General features: G+C 49.5%; 1 protein-coding gene across 3 annotated transcripts in view; it reads left to right on the forward strand.

Annotated features, from left to right (window-relative positions):
* The first annotated feature begins 4,629 nt into the window (after positions 1 to 4,629).
* The window catches only part of WIPI1 (WD repeat domain, phosphoinositide interacting 1), a 30,185-nt gene continuing 17,330 nt past the window's right edge, over positions 4,630 to 17,484 (forward strand). Inside the window, 4 exon segments of one of the 3 annotated variants that reach the window (NM_001099040.1) lie at positions 4,630 to 4,774; positions 8,622 to 8,704; positions 10,924 to 11,093; positions 15,585 to 15,681. In NM_001099040.1, coding sequence (NP_001092510.1) covers positions 4,695 to 4,774; positions 8,622 to 8,704; positions 10,924 to 11,093; positions 15,585 to 15,681 — 430 coding nt within the window. In that variant the 5' untranslated portion in view covers positions 4,630 to 4,694. 3 annotated transcript variants of the gene reach the window in all.

Here is a 17,484-nt window from a genome sequence, read left to right on the forward strand (position 1 = left end):
CATTCCTATACACTAGTAATGAGAAAATAGAAAGAGAAATTAAGGAAACAATTCCATTCACCATTGCAATGAAAAGAATAAAATACTTAGGAATATATCTACCTAAAGAAACTAAAGACCTATATATAGAAAACTATAAAACACTGGTGAAAGAAATCAAAAAGGACACTAATAGATGGAGAAATATACCATGTTCATGGATTGGAAGAATCAATATAGTGAAAATGAGTATACTACCCAAAGCAATTTATAGATTCAATGCAATCCCTATCAAGCTACCAACAGTATTCTTCACAAAGCTAGAAAAAATAATTTCACAATTTGTATGGAAATACAAAAAACCTCAAATAGCCAAAGCAATCTTGAGAAAGAAGAATGGAACTGGAGGAATCAACCTGCATGACTTCAGGCTCTACTACAAAGCCACAGTCAGCAAGACAGTATGGTACTGGCACAAAGACAGAAATATCGATCGATGGAACAAAATAGAAAGCCCAGAGATAAATCCACGCACCTATGGACACCTTATCTTTGACAAAGGAGGCAAGAATATACAATGGAGAAAAGACAATCTCTTTAACAAGTGGTGCTGGGAAAACTGGTCAACCACTTGTAAAAGAATGAAACTAGAACACTTTCTAACACCATACACAAAAATAAACTGAAAATGGATTAAAGATCTAAACATAAGACCAGAAACTATAAAACTCCTAGAGGAGAACATAGGCAAAACACTCTCTGACATACATCACAGCAGGATCCTCTATGACCCACCTCCAAGAATATTGGAAATAAAAGCAAAAATAAACAAATGGGACCTAATTAACCTTAAAAGCTTCTGCACATCAAAGGAAACCATTAGCAAAGTGAAAAGATAGCCTTCAGAATGAGAGAAAATAATAGCAAATGAAGCAACTGACAAACAACTAATCTCAAAAATATACAAGCAACTCCTACACCTCAATTCCAGAAAAATAAATGACCCAATCAAAAAATGGGCCAAAGAACTAAACAGACATTTCTCCAAAGAAGACATACAGATGGCTAACAAATACATGAAAAGATGCTCAACATCACTCATTATCAGAGAAATGCAAATCAAAACCACTATGAGGTACCACTTCACGCCAGTCAGAATGGCTGTGATCCAAAAGTCTACAAGCGATAAATGCTGGAGAGGGTGTGGAGAAAAGGGAACCCTCTTACACTATTGGTGGGAATGCAAACTAGTACAGCCACTATGGAGAACAGTGTGGAGATTCCTTAAAAAACTGGAAGTAGAACTGCTTTATGACCCAGCAATCCCACTGCTGGGCATACACACTGAGGAAACCAGAATTGAAAGAGACACATGTACCCCAATGTTCATCGCAGCACTGTTTATAATAGCCAGGACATGGAAGCAACCTAGATGTCCATCAGCAGATGAATGGATAAGAAAGCTGTGGTACATATACACAATGGAGTATTACTCAGCCATTAAAAAGAATACATTTGAATCAGTTCTAATGAGGTGGATGAAACTGGAGCCTATTATACAGAGTGAAGTAAGCCAGAAAGAAAAACACCAATACAGTATACTAACGCATATATGTGGAATTTAGAAAGATGGTAACAATAACCCTGTATACGAGACAGCAAAAGAGACACAGATGTATAGAACAGTCTTTTGGACTCTGAGGGAGAGGGAGAGGGTGGGATGATTTGGGAGAATGGCATTGAAATATGTATAATAGCATATATGAAACGAGTCGCCAGTCCAGGTTCGATGCACGATACTGGATGCTCGGGGCTGGTGCACTGGAACAACCCAGAGGGATGGTATGGGGAGGGAGGAGGGAGGAGGGTTCAGGATGGGGAACACGTGTATACCTGTGGTGTATTCATGTTGATATATGGCAAAACCAAGATCAAATAAAGTAAAAAAAATAAAATAAAAATAAAAAAATCTGTTGAGACTTGAAAAAAAAATTTATATATTTGGCTGTGCTGGATCTTACTTGGGATCTAGTTCCCGGACCAGGGAACAAACCTGGGCACCCTGCCCTGGGATCTCAGAGTCTTAGCCGCCAGACCACCTGGGAGGTCCCAGAAACATGGGGTTTTAAATATTTGTGCTAAAAAACAATGACAATCTAAACTGACTGATCAATAATTTAACTGACTGATCAATAATTTTACATGGGTTACCTACTAAAATGATCTTTTTGACATACTGGGTTAAATTTAATAACATTTAAAGGGTTAAATATTATTAAAACTAACTTGCCCATTTTTCTTTACTCTTTTTAACAAGGTGGGGTTTCAAAAAATTTAAATGGCATATGTCTCAAAAATTTTAAATTACATTTGGGGTTCACACCTGTGGCTCTCATTTCTTTCTGTTGGATAGCACTGCTTCAAAATAGCCCTTAGTGTGATGTGATGAGGGGCTAATTATATCTACAATGGCAGTCACATTACAATACATAAATGTATGAAATCAACACGTTGTAAACCTTAAAACACGTTGTAAACCTTAAATTTACACAATGTTTTATGTCAAATATATTACAGGAAAAGACACCTCTTGGGTCTGTCCTAACGTTGCCACCATCCTAGAGCCCACTTTCTCACCTCTTTCACTCCTAAAATTTCACCTCAGTCTAGGCTTTTCCCCCTTTCTAATCTATTTTGCACACCCTGGCCCAGTTTATCTGCCTAAAACACTGCTTTTATCATGAAACACTCGTGCTCAAAAACTAACACCAGCTCCCATCTCTACTCCATCAAGTCCAAATTCTTGGTAATAATAAGACTTTAAAAACCTACTGGGCACATTATGTGATTCTCCAACAACCTCACACCTAGTATGCCATATTTTTTGTTTTCTAAATAGAACAAAAAGGGCTGCAGCATTTGCCTGAGCTGGGAGGTGAGCCGGAAATCAGTTCTGAGCTGAGAGGTTACAAGGATGATTCAGTTAAACCAGTAGCTGCCTCCCATACAACAATTTACACACCACCTCACATTCAACTAAAGAACAATCAACATCTGGCCATCTATGAGCTGAGCTATTTTTACATCAGCTGAGAGAAAGAATAATAGCACTGAAAGAAGAAACTATTATATTTGCATTTCAGAAAAACAAAACCAAAAGTCAACCAGAAAAGCTTAAGAGAAGAAGCCCACTTTGTTCACTGTTTCAAAAACTATATATAGCTTTGTCACATAATAGAAAAATTGAACTATGACAGTTTGAATGCTGTGGCAGGACAACAATAAAATACCATTTCATCTCAAAACTGGAAAAGCCTGAATTAAAAATTGATCAGTAATCATATAAAGCTAAAAACCAGCAGACCTGCTGATTCATAAGTTGTGTTGGTAATTCAATGGCAACATGTATTTAGGTTGGGAAGAGAGACCCTTTGTCAGGACTCACCTCCAATTACCTGAGTTTTTACTGTGCTGTCTACAAAACTCCATCCCTTTCATTAAAAACAGTGGGCTACACACATTTTCTTTCGGGATTTTTTTCAGCTACAGTTCAGACCGGTTTTGCCAAATAGTGTCTAGCAGAGTCGTTTGGTGTACGGGTCTTGAAATCAGGCAACTCCACATTTTACTATTTACTGTGTTATTTCAGACAGAACTGTATAGCAGTTCTCTGCTTCTGTTACAGCCTCTCTAAACTGGGCATAATCATACTTTCTTCACAAACTTTTATAAGAATTCAACGAGATAAAGCTCATTGTTAACACAGCTCTGGACCTGCGGTAAGAGTTGTAACGGCGGGAAAAGGGATGAGACAGCCCCTTATCTGTCCGGCCTCAGCACCCTTGCTAGAAACAGTTTCCAAGCAGCTCGAAGACTCCAGAAGAAGGTGGGGCCTTAGCGTCCAACGCGCGCCCCTAAACTGTCAGTTTAATAGCCAGGCGTCGGGTGGAGTGAGGCCGGCGCGCCGGTCCGTCTGCTTCGCCGCAACCGCGACGCAGACGCCGGACTGGACTCAGCCCGCAGGCCGAGCCCAGCTACCGGGTCTCTCCCTTCCCGCGCTCCGCCCCGCCGCCCCCGCAATGAAAACACCACCACGTGGCCTGAAGCCGTTGCGTCACTCTCCTCCACCCAATGGCAAGCTGTGCCTAGGAGCTGGGGGCGGGTCGCCAGCAGGGTGGGTCCGCCCACCGCCGTCGCCCGTTGGCTAATTGTGAGCCGCGCTGTGGCCTCTCCACCAATGGAGGCCGGCGGTGGGACTCCGCCCTCTCGGTGGCTGAGTCAGCTGGACCCGACGGAGGGCCGGGGCGGGACCAGGAGGGGCGGGGCGACGCCGGCCGGGGCGGGGCCTGGCTGGCCCGGGCGGGGATGAGGTGCCCCTGCCGGGGCGGGGCGAAGGTGGGGCCTGACGGGGCGGAGGCGGGGCCTGGCGGGCCCGGGGCGGGGCCTGGGTGGGCCCGGGCTGGGGTAGGGTGGCTCGGGTGGGCGGGGAAGGGGCGGGGCCTGTCAGGCCCGGGCGGGAATGAGGCGGCCAGGCCGGGGCCTGGCGGGGCGGGGCCTGGAGGGCTGGGGCGGGCCGGGGCGGGACCGGGGCGGGGCCGGGGCGGGGCGGGGCGGGGCGGGGCCGGGCGGGAGACCGGCCCGCGGGGCCGGCGCCAGCGGGCTGCTGAGGTGGCTGTCGCCCGCTCGGAGCCGCGGCTTCCCGGGTCGAGCCCCCGATGGAGGCCGAAGGCGCGGACGGCGCCTCGGGCGGGGCGGAGGCAGCGCTCAGCTGCTTCTCCTTCAACCAGGACTGCACGTAAGCCGGGCCGCCTGCCCCGCCGGGAGCTGGGGGAGAAAAGTCTCGATCGAGGGTGTCCAAGTCGGCGACTTGGACAGCGGGCGCCGGCCTGCGCCCCGGGGGCCTGGGCTTGACGGCCGGCGTGGCCCGGGCCGGTGCGGGTCCTCGGGCCGCCCCTCCTCCGGCGCGGGGCTGAGCTCCCCCGTTCCCCTGCCGGCAGGGAGCCAGGAGGGGCCGGCCGGGAGAAGGGGGGACAGAGCCCAGGGAGGGGGCGGAAGGAGGCTGGGAAAGGTGGGGAACCGGGGAGTGACCAAAGCGAGGGTCTGGGCAGGAGGGGCGGTGGTCAAGACAAAGGAGAGGGGAGCGGATGGGGAAGTTGCAAGTTGACCCTGGGCGAAATAGCTAGGGCCCAGGAAGATGGGGGTTCAGGAAAAACTTTCCCATTTGTCCTTGAGCATCTCAACGTGGCATCTGGGCAGGGCCAACGACCAGGAGGCAACCTATCCCCGAAGCCAGTCCAGCCTGATCCCAGCCCAGCCCAGCCTGGGCGCCTGCCTGCGGGCCGGATTGTCAGGAACCTTCCCATTGCCCCCAGTGTGTCTTCAGGAAGCCCACTTGGCCAGACAGAACTCCTCCTGGGAGTCCAGGAACCCTGTCCCCGGCCCAAGCTGTCCTCCGGGGGAACGTGACCTTCACTCTGTTGCTTCTTGAGTGGATTTTGAATGTCTCACCTTGATGTTCGCATTCGGACTTTGGCCAGTGAGCCAGGGGTTGCTGGACTGTGTTTGAAACATCTGGAGGAGTCAGTCCCTTAGAAGCAGAAGGCTGCTCCCTTTCCTCCTTTCGTGGGATTGTTAGACATCCCGGGGACCATATGGAATAACCTCTTTGGAATGTGCCACACAGCATCAGGCAGCGATGACCGGTCCCAGTCCCCCATTTCCTGCTGTACCAGTTTCTGTTGGGCTCCTTCGTGGAATTGCCTTCAGGCAGGTGTGCTGGCCGTCTGTGCCTGGACTGTGCTAATACTGAACATTCAGCGGTATCATTAAGGCCGTCATGTGCCATAAGCAGCCCTGGCCTTCCATGCCCTTTGTCTTCTCTTTAAAAACACCCCATGCCAAACAATATGCCTTTGTTCAAAAAAAACTGTATGTGTAATCATGTAAGCTGGTGGCCAGACAATTTGGTTCCATGAGTGACTTTCAAGCTTTCCTTGACCACAGCCCACAATAAGAAATACAGGTTACAACATTACCCAATATCTATCTATCTATCTATCTATATGCATACACACGGATATATTTATAATATACATTGTTTTTTAGTCGCTCAGTGGTGTCCCCTGACCCTTTTTGACCCCATGGACCCACCAGGCTCCTCTGTCCATGGGATTGCCCAGGCAAGAATACTGGAGTGGGTTGCCATTTCCTTCTCCAATATTATATACATAATATCAGTGAAAAGCAATTCACAGCTATTTACCCTTCCTATGTGCGCTACCTTCTGGAATCTGTATTTCTTTTCTTTTTTTTCTTTTAAGCCACTTATGACTCACTGAATTGTTTTCTCATGGTTTGAGACCAACAGTTTACAAAAATGATGGTCTAGATACCATTCTGATGTTTTGTAAGAAACATTTTGCAAGAGAGGGTGGCTGTTGAAATGCCTGGGTGTTTGCCTTCCCAATTGAACTCAGCTTCAGGAGGAGAGCAGGCTAAGGAGGAGAGTTCTTTCGCTTCTTAGCAGAAAGTGTTCTCAATTCTGCTTTGCAGCACTCTTTATTAGATGTTTTTAAGGGTGTTAATTTTTACTCTAGGTGAGTCCCAGCTTTCTATAGCAGTTGTAGAAGCATGTTATTTTCAAAACCATAGGGTGCTCGGGAAGTTAATTTCCGTAGTCTCTACGGCCAGTTCTGTTTTCTTGGATGAAGGCTCTGCTGGACAGCTCTATCTCACCTATAAATAAAACTTTTTGTCACAGTCAGTTGCTTTGAGCCTTAGAGGGTATGACATTGGATTTTAAAATAAGTCACACCCTTACCGAATACATTTAGGAGTGTAAGCTGTAAGTATAGGCCGAATTTGGGATCCATTATGTCAAGATAAGGGAGTAATGACAATTAAGCTTTACTAGTCGGCTTCACTCATACTTCATGCTTGGCCCTGTGCTAGACAATTTGGGTATATTTTTTCTCATTTCATTTGTGATATGTATTTGTCCCAAATCCCATTTTCATGAGAGGTGATGACAAAAATTTTTTTTTCCCTGAAAAGGTCTTATGAATAAAATAAAGTTTTAGACTGAATTCCTTGAGTTAGAGTTTTCTGTGACCGTTGATTAACCACTTAAAATACAGTAGTGGGATTTGCCTGGTGGCCCAGAGGCTAAGGCTCAGTGCTTGCGATGCAGAGGGCTCAGCTCGATCCCTGTCAGGGAATTAGATCCCGCATGCTGCAACTAAAGATCTGCCAAGCCACCAAGACCTGGCACAGCGAAATACATTGAAAAAAAAAAAAAAAAACGAAAGCACAGTAGTGATCACAGTGTCATTTCCCATATTTAAAATTCTTCTGGAGCAGAGCATATGTTTGAAAATGATTTTAAGTTGCCAGATCTTTTGATTACTATTTTAAGACTCTTAATTACAACTTCCCCCCCCTTACTTGAAAACCTTAGAAACCTTGGTTTGCAACTAAATGCACATATGAAAGGAAGTGAAGTGTAGTCACTGAGTCACGTCAGACTCTTTGCGACCCCATGGACTGCAGCCTGCCAGGCTCCTCTGTCCATGGAACTCTTCAGGCAAGAATACTGGGGTGGGTTGCCATTACCTAAAAAATCTTTGTAGGAAGAAGCTTTAAAAACAGCACTGGCTACAGAGTAGGTATGTTTTGAAGGTTTAGGATGCTGCTGGCCAGCGTTTCCAGTTGCTGTTTGTGGTCATTAGTGCAGTGGTTCTAGAAGCCAAGCTCTAGTTCTGAGCCCACTGCTGCCTGAGGCAAACCTCTGACTTCCAGGTTAGCCCCTCAGCAGAAGGAGCCACCTTGCTTACTAACAGTTGAATGTCATCCCAGGGAAGAACAAATGTTTGGGAAAGAAAAAAAAAAAACTTCCCATGAAAATCATATGACCTTCTCTTTTTCAGGCTAGTGAAACAAGAGCCTTGGGCATCCAGACTTGTAGCAGTAAGCAGCTTATTTTAGTCTGTGCCTCCCTGTGAAGAGTGAAGCTCACCTTTTCATATAGTTATTTTAAATGAGAGAGTTGGACTCATTTTCAGGTCCAGGTAGGACTGGCTCAGCACTAAAGAATCCACCTTCAATGCGGGAGACCTGGGTTTGATCCCTGGGTCGGGAAGATCCCTTGGGAAAGGGCATGGCAACCCACTCCAGTATTCTTGCCTGGAGAAGCCCATGGACAGAGGAGCCTGGCGGGCTACAGTCCATGGGGTCATAAGGAATCGGAGACAACTTAGCAACTAAGTAAGTAAGTGAAAGTCACTCAGTCGTGTCCAACTCTTTGCGACCCCATGGGCTAGTTCATGGAATTCTCCAGAACACTGGAGTGGGCAGCCTTTCCCTTTCCCAGGGGATCTTTGCAACCGAGGGATCAAACCCAGGTCTCCTGCATCGAAGGCAGACTCTTTACCAGCTGAGCCACAAGGGAAGCTTAGCAACTAAGCACACGCACATATGCACACACCACACATACCCACACACACACACACGCACACACACACACACGCACAAGGCTGTATGTTTCCCTGTCCCCCGGGACCCCAGAGGGACGGCTGTGTCTGTCCGCGGGCAGATCCGTCGGACCCGGCGCCGTGGTCACTCCCGGGGCATCCGTGTCTTCACAGGTCCCTCGCCATCGGAACCAAGGCCGGGTACAAGCTGTTCTCCCTGAGCTCTGTGGAACAGCTGGACCACGTCCACGGAAGCAGTAAGTGTGTGTGTGGCTCTCGGAGCATCGTGTCCTCCTGCGGGACTCCCAGCCGGGCTCCTGAGCGCTCTGTTCCCCTCCAACCCCGTGAGCTGTCACACCTACAGAGTCAGCATTGTTTCAGGTTTAAACATAAATCACTGCTTCCACTTGCTTAGGGGAAAAAACCACCATAAAGGACTAGTGAGATTTGACTACAGCTTAGGTACCATTTTTCTTTTTACATTAAGAAAGGCTTTGAAACTGTATTGTTGACACTTTTCTGTATACTTATATGCATGGTCATCAGTTTTTACAATTGTCAAAGCAGAAAATGACTGAAGGGTGTTTTTTTTTTTTTTTTTTTTGCCCTTTCATTGGCACTGTGGAATATTGGTCACATTCATTCAGTCCTGGAAGTCACTTCTTGGTTTTAATAAAGCAATACTGCCCCAATCACAGAGTCCGTATCAAAAACATTGAGGTACTTCCAGCAAATATTAAAAACAAGTCCAGCTTAGAAACATGTGACTCTCTCATTGTCTCAGGGAAAGTCACCATTTTTGCCAGCATCATAGTGATGAAATCCATCACTCTGGATTTCCTGGAAAGGAAGCGGCTTGGCACATGACGTCTTGGGCTCCTAGTTTATTCGTAAGATGTTATCATCATTATTATAACTTGTGGAGAAGACCATGCTCTGTATCTGCCCTGCGTTGTCCCCGTGGGGCTTGATGGAGCCCAGGAGAGGCCTGTGTGCAGAGTGTTCCCAGGAAGACACAGAGGCCCCCATGGCGCTCAGACGGCTTCCTGTTAGTGGTTTGCCTCACTCCTGGGTGCAGGACTGCGCTGGTCACAACACAGACGTCCAGGTTATTTTCAACAGGAAAGCGACTCAGAGAGAGTCGGGGCACAGAAGGACGGGGAGTGGGTGCGCAGCTCACTGTGCTCCTGCCCTCGTTGTTAAGGTACCTGTAGCTCTTAGCAACGGGGACCTGAAGAATTCTGGAAGCAAAGACTTCCAACAGGGCTGTCACTCCTTGGAAACGGCGAGGAGAAAGAGTAGACTGAGGGAATTCCCTGGTGACTCAGTGGTTAGGACACCCAGCTCACAATGCAGGAGCTGCGAGTTCAATCCCTGGTCGGGGAACTAAGATCCCACAGGCCCCACGGCCAAAAAATAAATAAATACGCCAAATGTACCTGTTTTTTTTTAAAAAAGAGGGACTTCCCTGATGGTCCAGTGGTTAAGAATCCACCTTCTAATGCAGAGGATTCGGGTCAGGGAACTAAGACTCCCACAAGCCCGGGCTAAGCCCACGAACTACAACTAAGACCTCCTGCAGCCAAATAAAACCCAAACTTAAAACGGTTTTTAAGAAAGAGAGAATAGACGGAGAAGGTCTAAACCTCCCAGATGGGGCTTCCCTGGTGGCAATGGTAAAGAATCCACCTGCCAGTGCTGGAGACACAGGTTCAATTCCTGGGTCGGGAAGATCCTCTGGAGACGGGAATGGAAACCCGCTCCAGGATTCTTGCCTGGAGGATCCCACGGACAGAGGAGCCTGGCGAGCTACAGTCCATGGGGTCGCAAAGAGTCAGACAGGACTGAGGGACTAACCAGCAACAACAAACCTCCCAGATATGTTCTACAGAGCGAGCAGGGCCCCTGACGGGTAGGGAGGGGGTGGAGAGGAGGAGGCTCCAGCGCTGCAGCCTCAGGGGGGCTGGGAGAGCCTGCTTTGTGCTCAGATTACAAGTGGACAACACTTGCCTGTCAACCACCTAAAGGGCCTGGGGACTCGGGAAATGGTTAGAGCTTCCCTGTGGGTGCAAGAGAAGGAAGTCATTGCAAGAGGGTGCCAAGGGAGGCGAGCCCCGTGGAGGCCAGCAGTGGGCAGGAGGGTGCCCAGGGCAGGGCGCTGACCTCTGCGCCCCCCACCCCCACCCCCGCCTCCCCCCACCCCCGTCAAGGCCTGACATCTGTGTCCCCTGCCCCCCCCCAAACAGGGGGCTGACGTCTGCGCCCCCGGCCCTCCCCCAGCACCCCCACCCCGGGGCAGGGTCTGTCGTCTGCACCGCCCCGCCTTCCGCCCCCTCATGGACAGCGTGCTGTCGTCTGCTTCCCCGGCGCCCCCGCCGCACCCCCCCGCGTCAGGGCCTGACGTCTGCGCCCCTCCCGCCCTCCCCTCGCCCCCTCCATGGACAGGGGGCTGAGGTCTTCGCGCCCCGCCCCGCAGATGACACCCCCGACGTGTACATCGTGGAGCGCCTCTTCTCCAGCAGCCTGGTGGTGGTGGTGAGCCACACGAAGCCGCGCCAGATGAACGTGTACCACTTCAAGAAGGGCACGGAGATCTGCAACTACAGCTACTCCGGCAACATCCTGGCCATCAGGCTGAACCGGCAGGTGGGTGGGGGCCCCGCGGGCGGGGTGGGCGTCCCTCGGGGTCGCTGGAACCGAGGAGGGGCTTGAGCGCCTCTCATGACCGCAGGCACCTGCTCTGCCGGGTTTAAGCCCCAGCTCCGGGCTGAGTCCGCTCCACGTGCTCCTCCCGGTGGCGGGACCTCCCCAGCCCGCCGGCCTGCTGCACTTTCTTGAATGTTGTCCACGTGCTGAGTGAACGCTGTCCCCCCGGGGAACAAGCTGGGCTCAGAAACCATCTCGTGAGCCCCTGCAGGGGCCTTAAACCAGAGGGACACCTGTCCACTTTGGGGCCTAGATGAGGGCAGTCCTTGCAGGCTGGCCGCCATCCCTCTCAGAGTACGTTCTTTCAGAGAAAGTGTGGCCGTTCCTGGTTAGTGCTGAAGCCTTGCGGTGACCAAGGCCTTTCCTGAGGGCCAGGAATCAAGTCCAAGGCAGGAGGACTCCTTGAAGATGTTTCTGGTGGTGTTTTCTTTGTTAGGGGCTTCCCTGGTGGCTCAGACGGTAGAGAATTTGTCTGCAATCCAGGAGACCTGGGTTCAGTCCCTGAGTCAGGAAGATCCCCTGGAGGAGGGGATGGCAACCCACTCCACTGTTTTTGCCTGGAGAATCCAATGGACAAAGGGGCCTGGTGGGCTGTAGTCCGCAGGGTCGCAAAGAGTCGGACATGACTGAACCACCAACACTTCCACTTTCTCTGTTGGACGAAGCCTTAGTGCTGTCTCAAATGTGCAATGCACGTTCTTTTACAAATTACAAGTTTTTGTTAAATAAGCATTTGGGGTATTAGTCAAGTTTCCCTCGAATTATTAGATTTTAAATCCTCTAAGGGGACTTCCCTGGTGATCCAGTGATTAAGACTCTACACTTCCAACGCCAGGGGCACGGGGTCAATACCCAGCAGGAATTGATCTGACATGCTGCAGGAAACGCGCCCCCAAAAAATAAAAATAAATAAGTAAATCCCATGAGGGATGGGGACAACGCCTGTCCCCATTCTGCTCACTGTCGTAAGACCTGGCAAAAAAGACAGTGCTCAGGAGGAAAACGCTCAGTGAATGTCTGTCTCCCACCTGTCTATTCACTTACATGGTCCCAGGACACTGGAGGCCATTGCCCTCACCGAAGACATTGTTTTCCCCTTTGTACCTCAACTATTAAGTGCTTAATTTTTTTTTTTTTCTTTTAACAAATGAGACAAAGTGCTGTCTTAGGTTTGTGAGAAGGAAGTGATGGTTTCTTTGGACTGACTATCCCCTGAAGTCCAGGGTGGCAGAAAATGGCCTGAGAAATAGAAGATGGGGGTTTTAAGTGAGGAGTAGCAGGAGATTAAAAAGATAAACCCGGGTTCCTGGCAAGGGAGAGAAAGGCAGTTTGAGGGTTTGTTTTTATTTTTTTTACTTGAAGGCTTTTAAGCACAATTCTTGGCTCTGGTGCTGTCTCTGATATCTACTGGTTGCACATTAAATTTCTTCGCAGAGCATTTTATCTTGGCATATGCTGATAGCCAGGGTATAAATCTTAAGACTGTTCAGGCAAATGTCCTGTCAAGATCAGAACCCTCAAATGGTATCCACGATGCTTATTTGTATACGGTCTCACTTGCTCACTCTCCAATATTTTCATCAGCAAATGGGGCTGTTAAACTTTGCTGCCAGCCTCTCCTTAATAAAACACTCATTAACTTCAGAGCTCCCCTCCCCCACCTCCTAAAGAACACCCTGGCGCCTAGAACTTCGCGCTGTCGTGGCCAAGCCAACCGGACCTCGGGCCGAGCAGGGCTCTCTTCCTTTAATGTTTCTGCTCCTAAAAGATGATCTGAAACAGGTCTGGAAAGTCTTCAGGGTTTGCTTTTCTTAAAAATGTCCAGATTTGGCAGAAACAGACTCACAGACTTAGAGAACGAACTTATGGTTGCCAGGGGGAAGATTGGGGGGGAAGGATAGTTAGGGAGTTTGGAATGGACCTCTAGACACGGCTCTACTTAAAACGGATAACAAACGTGGTCGTACTCTCGAGCACAGAGGCTTCTGCTCAGTGTCACGTGGCAGCCTGGACGGGAGGGGAGTTTGGGGGGGAACGGACACATGTGTGTGTGGCTGAGTCCCTTTGCTGTCCCTAATGCTTTCACAACAGTCTGTTAAACGACTATAAGTGAGTGTTAGTCGCTCAGTCACGGCCAACTCTCTGTGACCCCATGGACTGTAGCCCTCCAGGCTCCTCTGTCCACGGGATTCTCCAGGCAAGAACACTGGAGTGGGTTGCCATTCCCTCCTCCAGGGCATCTTCCCGACCCAGGGACCAAACCTGGGTCCTCTGCATTGCAGGCAGATTCTTTATCACTGAGCCACCAGGGAAGCCCACTGGTTACAAAATTTAAAAAAAAAATTTTTTTTAAGATTTTTTTAAAAAGGAAAGCATAAATAAAATTCCTCTTTAATCTGTGTATAGAGAAGAGTTTTTCTAACAAGAGCCAAAATCAATAAAAGACTGATAAATTTGAGAACAACGTTCAGGTTTGGGACGTCACTTTTGGCTTAGGGGGGCAGCCTCAGCCTGTTCCCTGCCAGGCCGGGGTCCCACCCCACCCCCCGGAGGATGTGAAAAAAAGGGGCTGCTCGGCTGTTTCATTGGGTCCTCAGGCAGTGCAGCTCCTTTCTGAAAAAAACGGGGAAAGTCCAAGATTTGTACAGGGAGTTAAGAGGAAAGAAAACCCCCATTTTCCTCTAAATCTGGGTAAAAAGGAAGAAAATTGTGTAATTGTGATTTTTCATTTTTAGTGGCTCTTGATCCCCTAACACTAACAGAGGAAAGCGTATTCTGTGGAATAAAGACAATAAACCCGACATATCTGGGTTTGTAAACATCCACACTTCTTTGACCATCTGTTCTGAGGGACCCTCATTGTCCAGATGGGGAGTGACTGGATGGATGCTTCTGAGAGCAGGCTCTACAAATCATTTCCTAACTATTTAGGATAAAAGGAGCTTTTCTTGTAGAACCTAGGAGAGTAGATGAGAGCCAAGGGTGGCAGGGAGTGAGCTGAGCTGGAGGCCAGCCCCGGCTTCCACAGAGACGGCGCGGTTAATCCGGGTTCCACAGAGACGGCGCGGTTAATCCGGGTTCCACAGAGACGGCGCGGTTAATCCAGGTTCCACAGAGACGGCGCGGTTAATCAGTGAAAGTCGAGCTGGAGGCCAGCCCCCGGTTCCACAGAGACGGCGCGGTTAATCAGTGAAAGTCGCTCAGCCCTGTCTGACGCTCTAAGTGATGTCCAAGTCTTTTTTTGACCCCATGGACTGTAGCCCTCCAGGCTCCTCTGTCCATGGGATTTCCCAGGCAAGAATACTGGAGAGGGTTGCCATGCCCTCCTCCAGGAGATTTTCCCAACCCAGGGACTGAACCCCAGTCTCCTGCACTGGCAGGTGGATTCTTTACCATCAGAACCACGAGGGAAGCCCACTGGTTAGTAATGGAGCACAGAACACTCTAGTCAAGCCATAGTAAGTGCGGGAAAATGGCAAAGCGCTGGGTAAGTCAGGGAATGTCCGTTTTACAGAGGAACACTAAAACATGCCATCAAGTCGGAGACCCTGCGAGAATCTGCTTTTTCACCTCTGGGCATCCAGCACTGTGGTCGCAGAGCCTCAGATAAAACTGAGAGAGGTGTTTCAGTGTTATTTTCCTGCTTGGTTCAAGTGGCAGTCTCCTGAGAAGTTCTGAGTGGGGAAAGTCTTACTAGAAGAAGAGAACATCAGGCTTTCTCAGAAGGAGAGCCTGCTGCTTCTCAGAGTAATTTTAGGTCCTTCCTTCCCAAGCGTTGTTCCCGGGATGAACGGTTTGGACCGGGAGTGGTGGTCCTCACTCCCAGGGTCCGTGTTAAAAACCCCTGAACCAGCGTCTCCAGGCTTTGCCCCTGGGACGCTCGGTGCTCATCAGGGCCTAAGAAGCAATGGTCTGGAGGAAGCTGAGGCTGCAGGAGTGGGGAGCAGGGGCTGCTGGAGGCAGGAGCCCCCAGGCTGAAAGCCCCTTCCCAGATGGGAAACAATCCGCCTGCAGTACAGGAGACACGAGTTCGATCCCTGGGTCGGGAAGATCCCCCGGAGGAGGGCATGGCAACCCACTCCAGTATTCTGGCCTGGAGAATCCCATGGACAGAGGAGCCTGGCGGGCCACAGTCCATGGGGTCGCAAAGAGTCAGACATGACTTAGTGACTGAACATGCAAAGTACAAGAAAAAAAGAAAGAAATCTCAATTTCTAAATGAAATTTCCCCAAATCCTGCACTTTGCACTTCTGTCCAACGGATGGTGATGGAAAAGTGGGCACACGTCCGTAAGGTAATCTTCAAACCGATGGCCACAATTCCTGCGCATTTAGGCTCAGAATCAAGTTAGGACCCACAGGATGGAGGGGTGAGTTCAGAGGGCCAGGTGTTTCTCCATCCCTAGTAACCGATGGTCCGTGTGATTTCAGAGGCTGCTGGTCTGCCTGGAGGAGTCCATTTACATTCACAACATCAAGGACATGAAGCTTCTGAAAACCATCCTGGATATTCCCGCAAACCCGACAGGTGAGCCCCCGCCTGAGACAAGGGCCCCGTGTCTCACGCCCCGGGACTTCTTGCCAGCTGTGTTTCTACCTCAGTTGAAAAGCCCTTCGTGGAGATATTATGGGCAGGGCTCCTCAAGGCTCATCAGGACAGCAGCCTCCGGACGGTCAGAGCTCCCCTGCAAGGAGAAGACCGTGCCTCACCCAGGAACCCCCAGCAGACCCTGTGAGGCGGCAGAAACCACCAGTATAAGATCAGAGGCCAGGAGTCTCCTTTGTCTGTTCCCAGCCTCTTGTTGATTTTCTGCACGAAAACCTGTGAGGTGGAAACTGGGGCTCTGGATCTGATGAATTTCATGGGTTCAGGAAGGAGATGGGACCGCGTGGCCAACAGGCTCAGGCACACAGACTGAGTGTCTTTGCTTTGGGGCACTCGGGCACAGGACATTTTGCGTCCTGCCACCACTTCCCGCCCAGCACGCTGAGGCTGTGAATTTCCTTCCTTCTGTCCGTCCGTGTGGTGCCCGCCCCTCCTGTGTCAGAGGCGGCCAGCCGCTTCCTCCAAAGGGTCTGCCCCATGGAGTCCAAGCTAATTTCCTGGCAGCACAGCAGTCTACGCCCTGAGCGGCTGAGCGTGGAAATCTCCATAAAAATCCACCAGCCGCCGAATGTGGGGACACTGTTGGCTTCACAGGCTTTCAGGGAATATTTGGGGAGCAGCCTGCACCCCACGGCGGTGTGGGTAACCGGGTAGGGTGGCTGCTCCCCAGTGAGAGCTCTTTCGAAGACGGACCACAGGTGGGGTCCGAGCACAGAGCACCTGTGAGTCCAGACATGCCTTCTCTCCTTTCTCTTTTTAAAAACTGGAAAGCATATCCCATTAATCAACCCAGACGCAGCTGCACTTTATAAACAACTGTTAACTTGCTTGAAGTTTGACGTATAATACTCTAAATACTGGGGCTTCCCTCGTGGCTCAGCGGTCAAGAATCCTTCTGCCGCTGCAGGAGACGTAGGTTCGAGCCCTGAGTCTGGAAGATCCCCTGGAGAAGGGAATGGCAACCCACTCCAGTATTCTTGCCTGGGAAATCCCATGGACAGAGGAGCCTGGCGGGCTACAGTCCACGGGGTCTCAAAGAGTTGGACATGACTTAGCAACTAAACAACAACAGCTGTAAATACCAAGTGAAGAATGACTTAGAATCACAGGACCTCCTTCTCATTGCAGCTGATGATGCCAGTGGTTCTTGAATGAAAAGCAGGCATTTCTTCTCCAGCTGCAGAAGGCTCACAGCCAGACCATTCTGGTGGAATTATAGCTGACCGTGATCTATGAAAATGTGTGTCAAGCCTAAAGTCCCAAAACCACATAAAAACCCAAATATGCAGAGTTCCAAAGAATAGCAAGAAGAGATAAGAAAGGCTTCTTCAGCGATCACTGCAAAGAAATAGAGAAAAACAACAGAATGGGAAAGACTAGGGATCTCTTCAAGAAAATCAGAGATACCAAAGGAACATTTCATGCAAAGATGGGCTCGATAAAGGACAGAAATGGTATAGACCTAACAGAAGCAGAAGATATTAAGAAGAGATGGCAAGAATACACAGAAGAACTGTACAAAAAAAGATCTTCACGACCCAGATAATCACGATGGTGTGATCACTCACCTAGAGCCAGACATCCTGGAATGTGAAGTCAAGTGGGCCTTAGAAAGCATCACTACGAACAAAGCTAGTGGAGGTGATGGAATTCCAGTTGAGCTATTCCAAATCCTGAAAGATGATGCTGTGAAAGTGCTGCAGTCAATATGCCAGCAAATTTGGA

The sequence above is a fragment of the Bos taurus genome, chromosome 19 (assembly GCF_002263795.3).
Source record: "Bos taurus isolate L1 Dominette 01449 registration number 42190680 breed Hereford chromosome 19, ARS-UCD2.0, whole genome shotgun sequence".
Taxonomy (NCBI): domain Eukaryota; kingdom Metazoa; phylum Chordata; class Mammalia; order Artiodactyla; family Bovidae; genus Bos; species Bos taurus.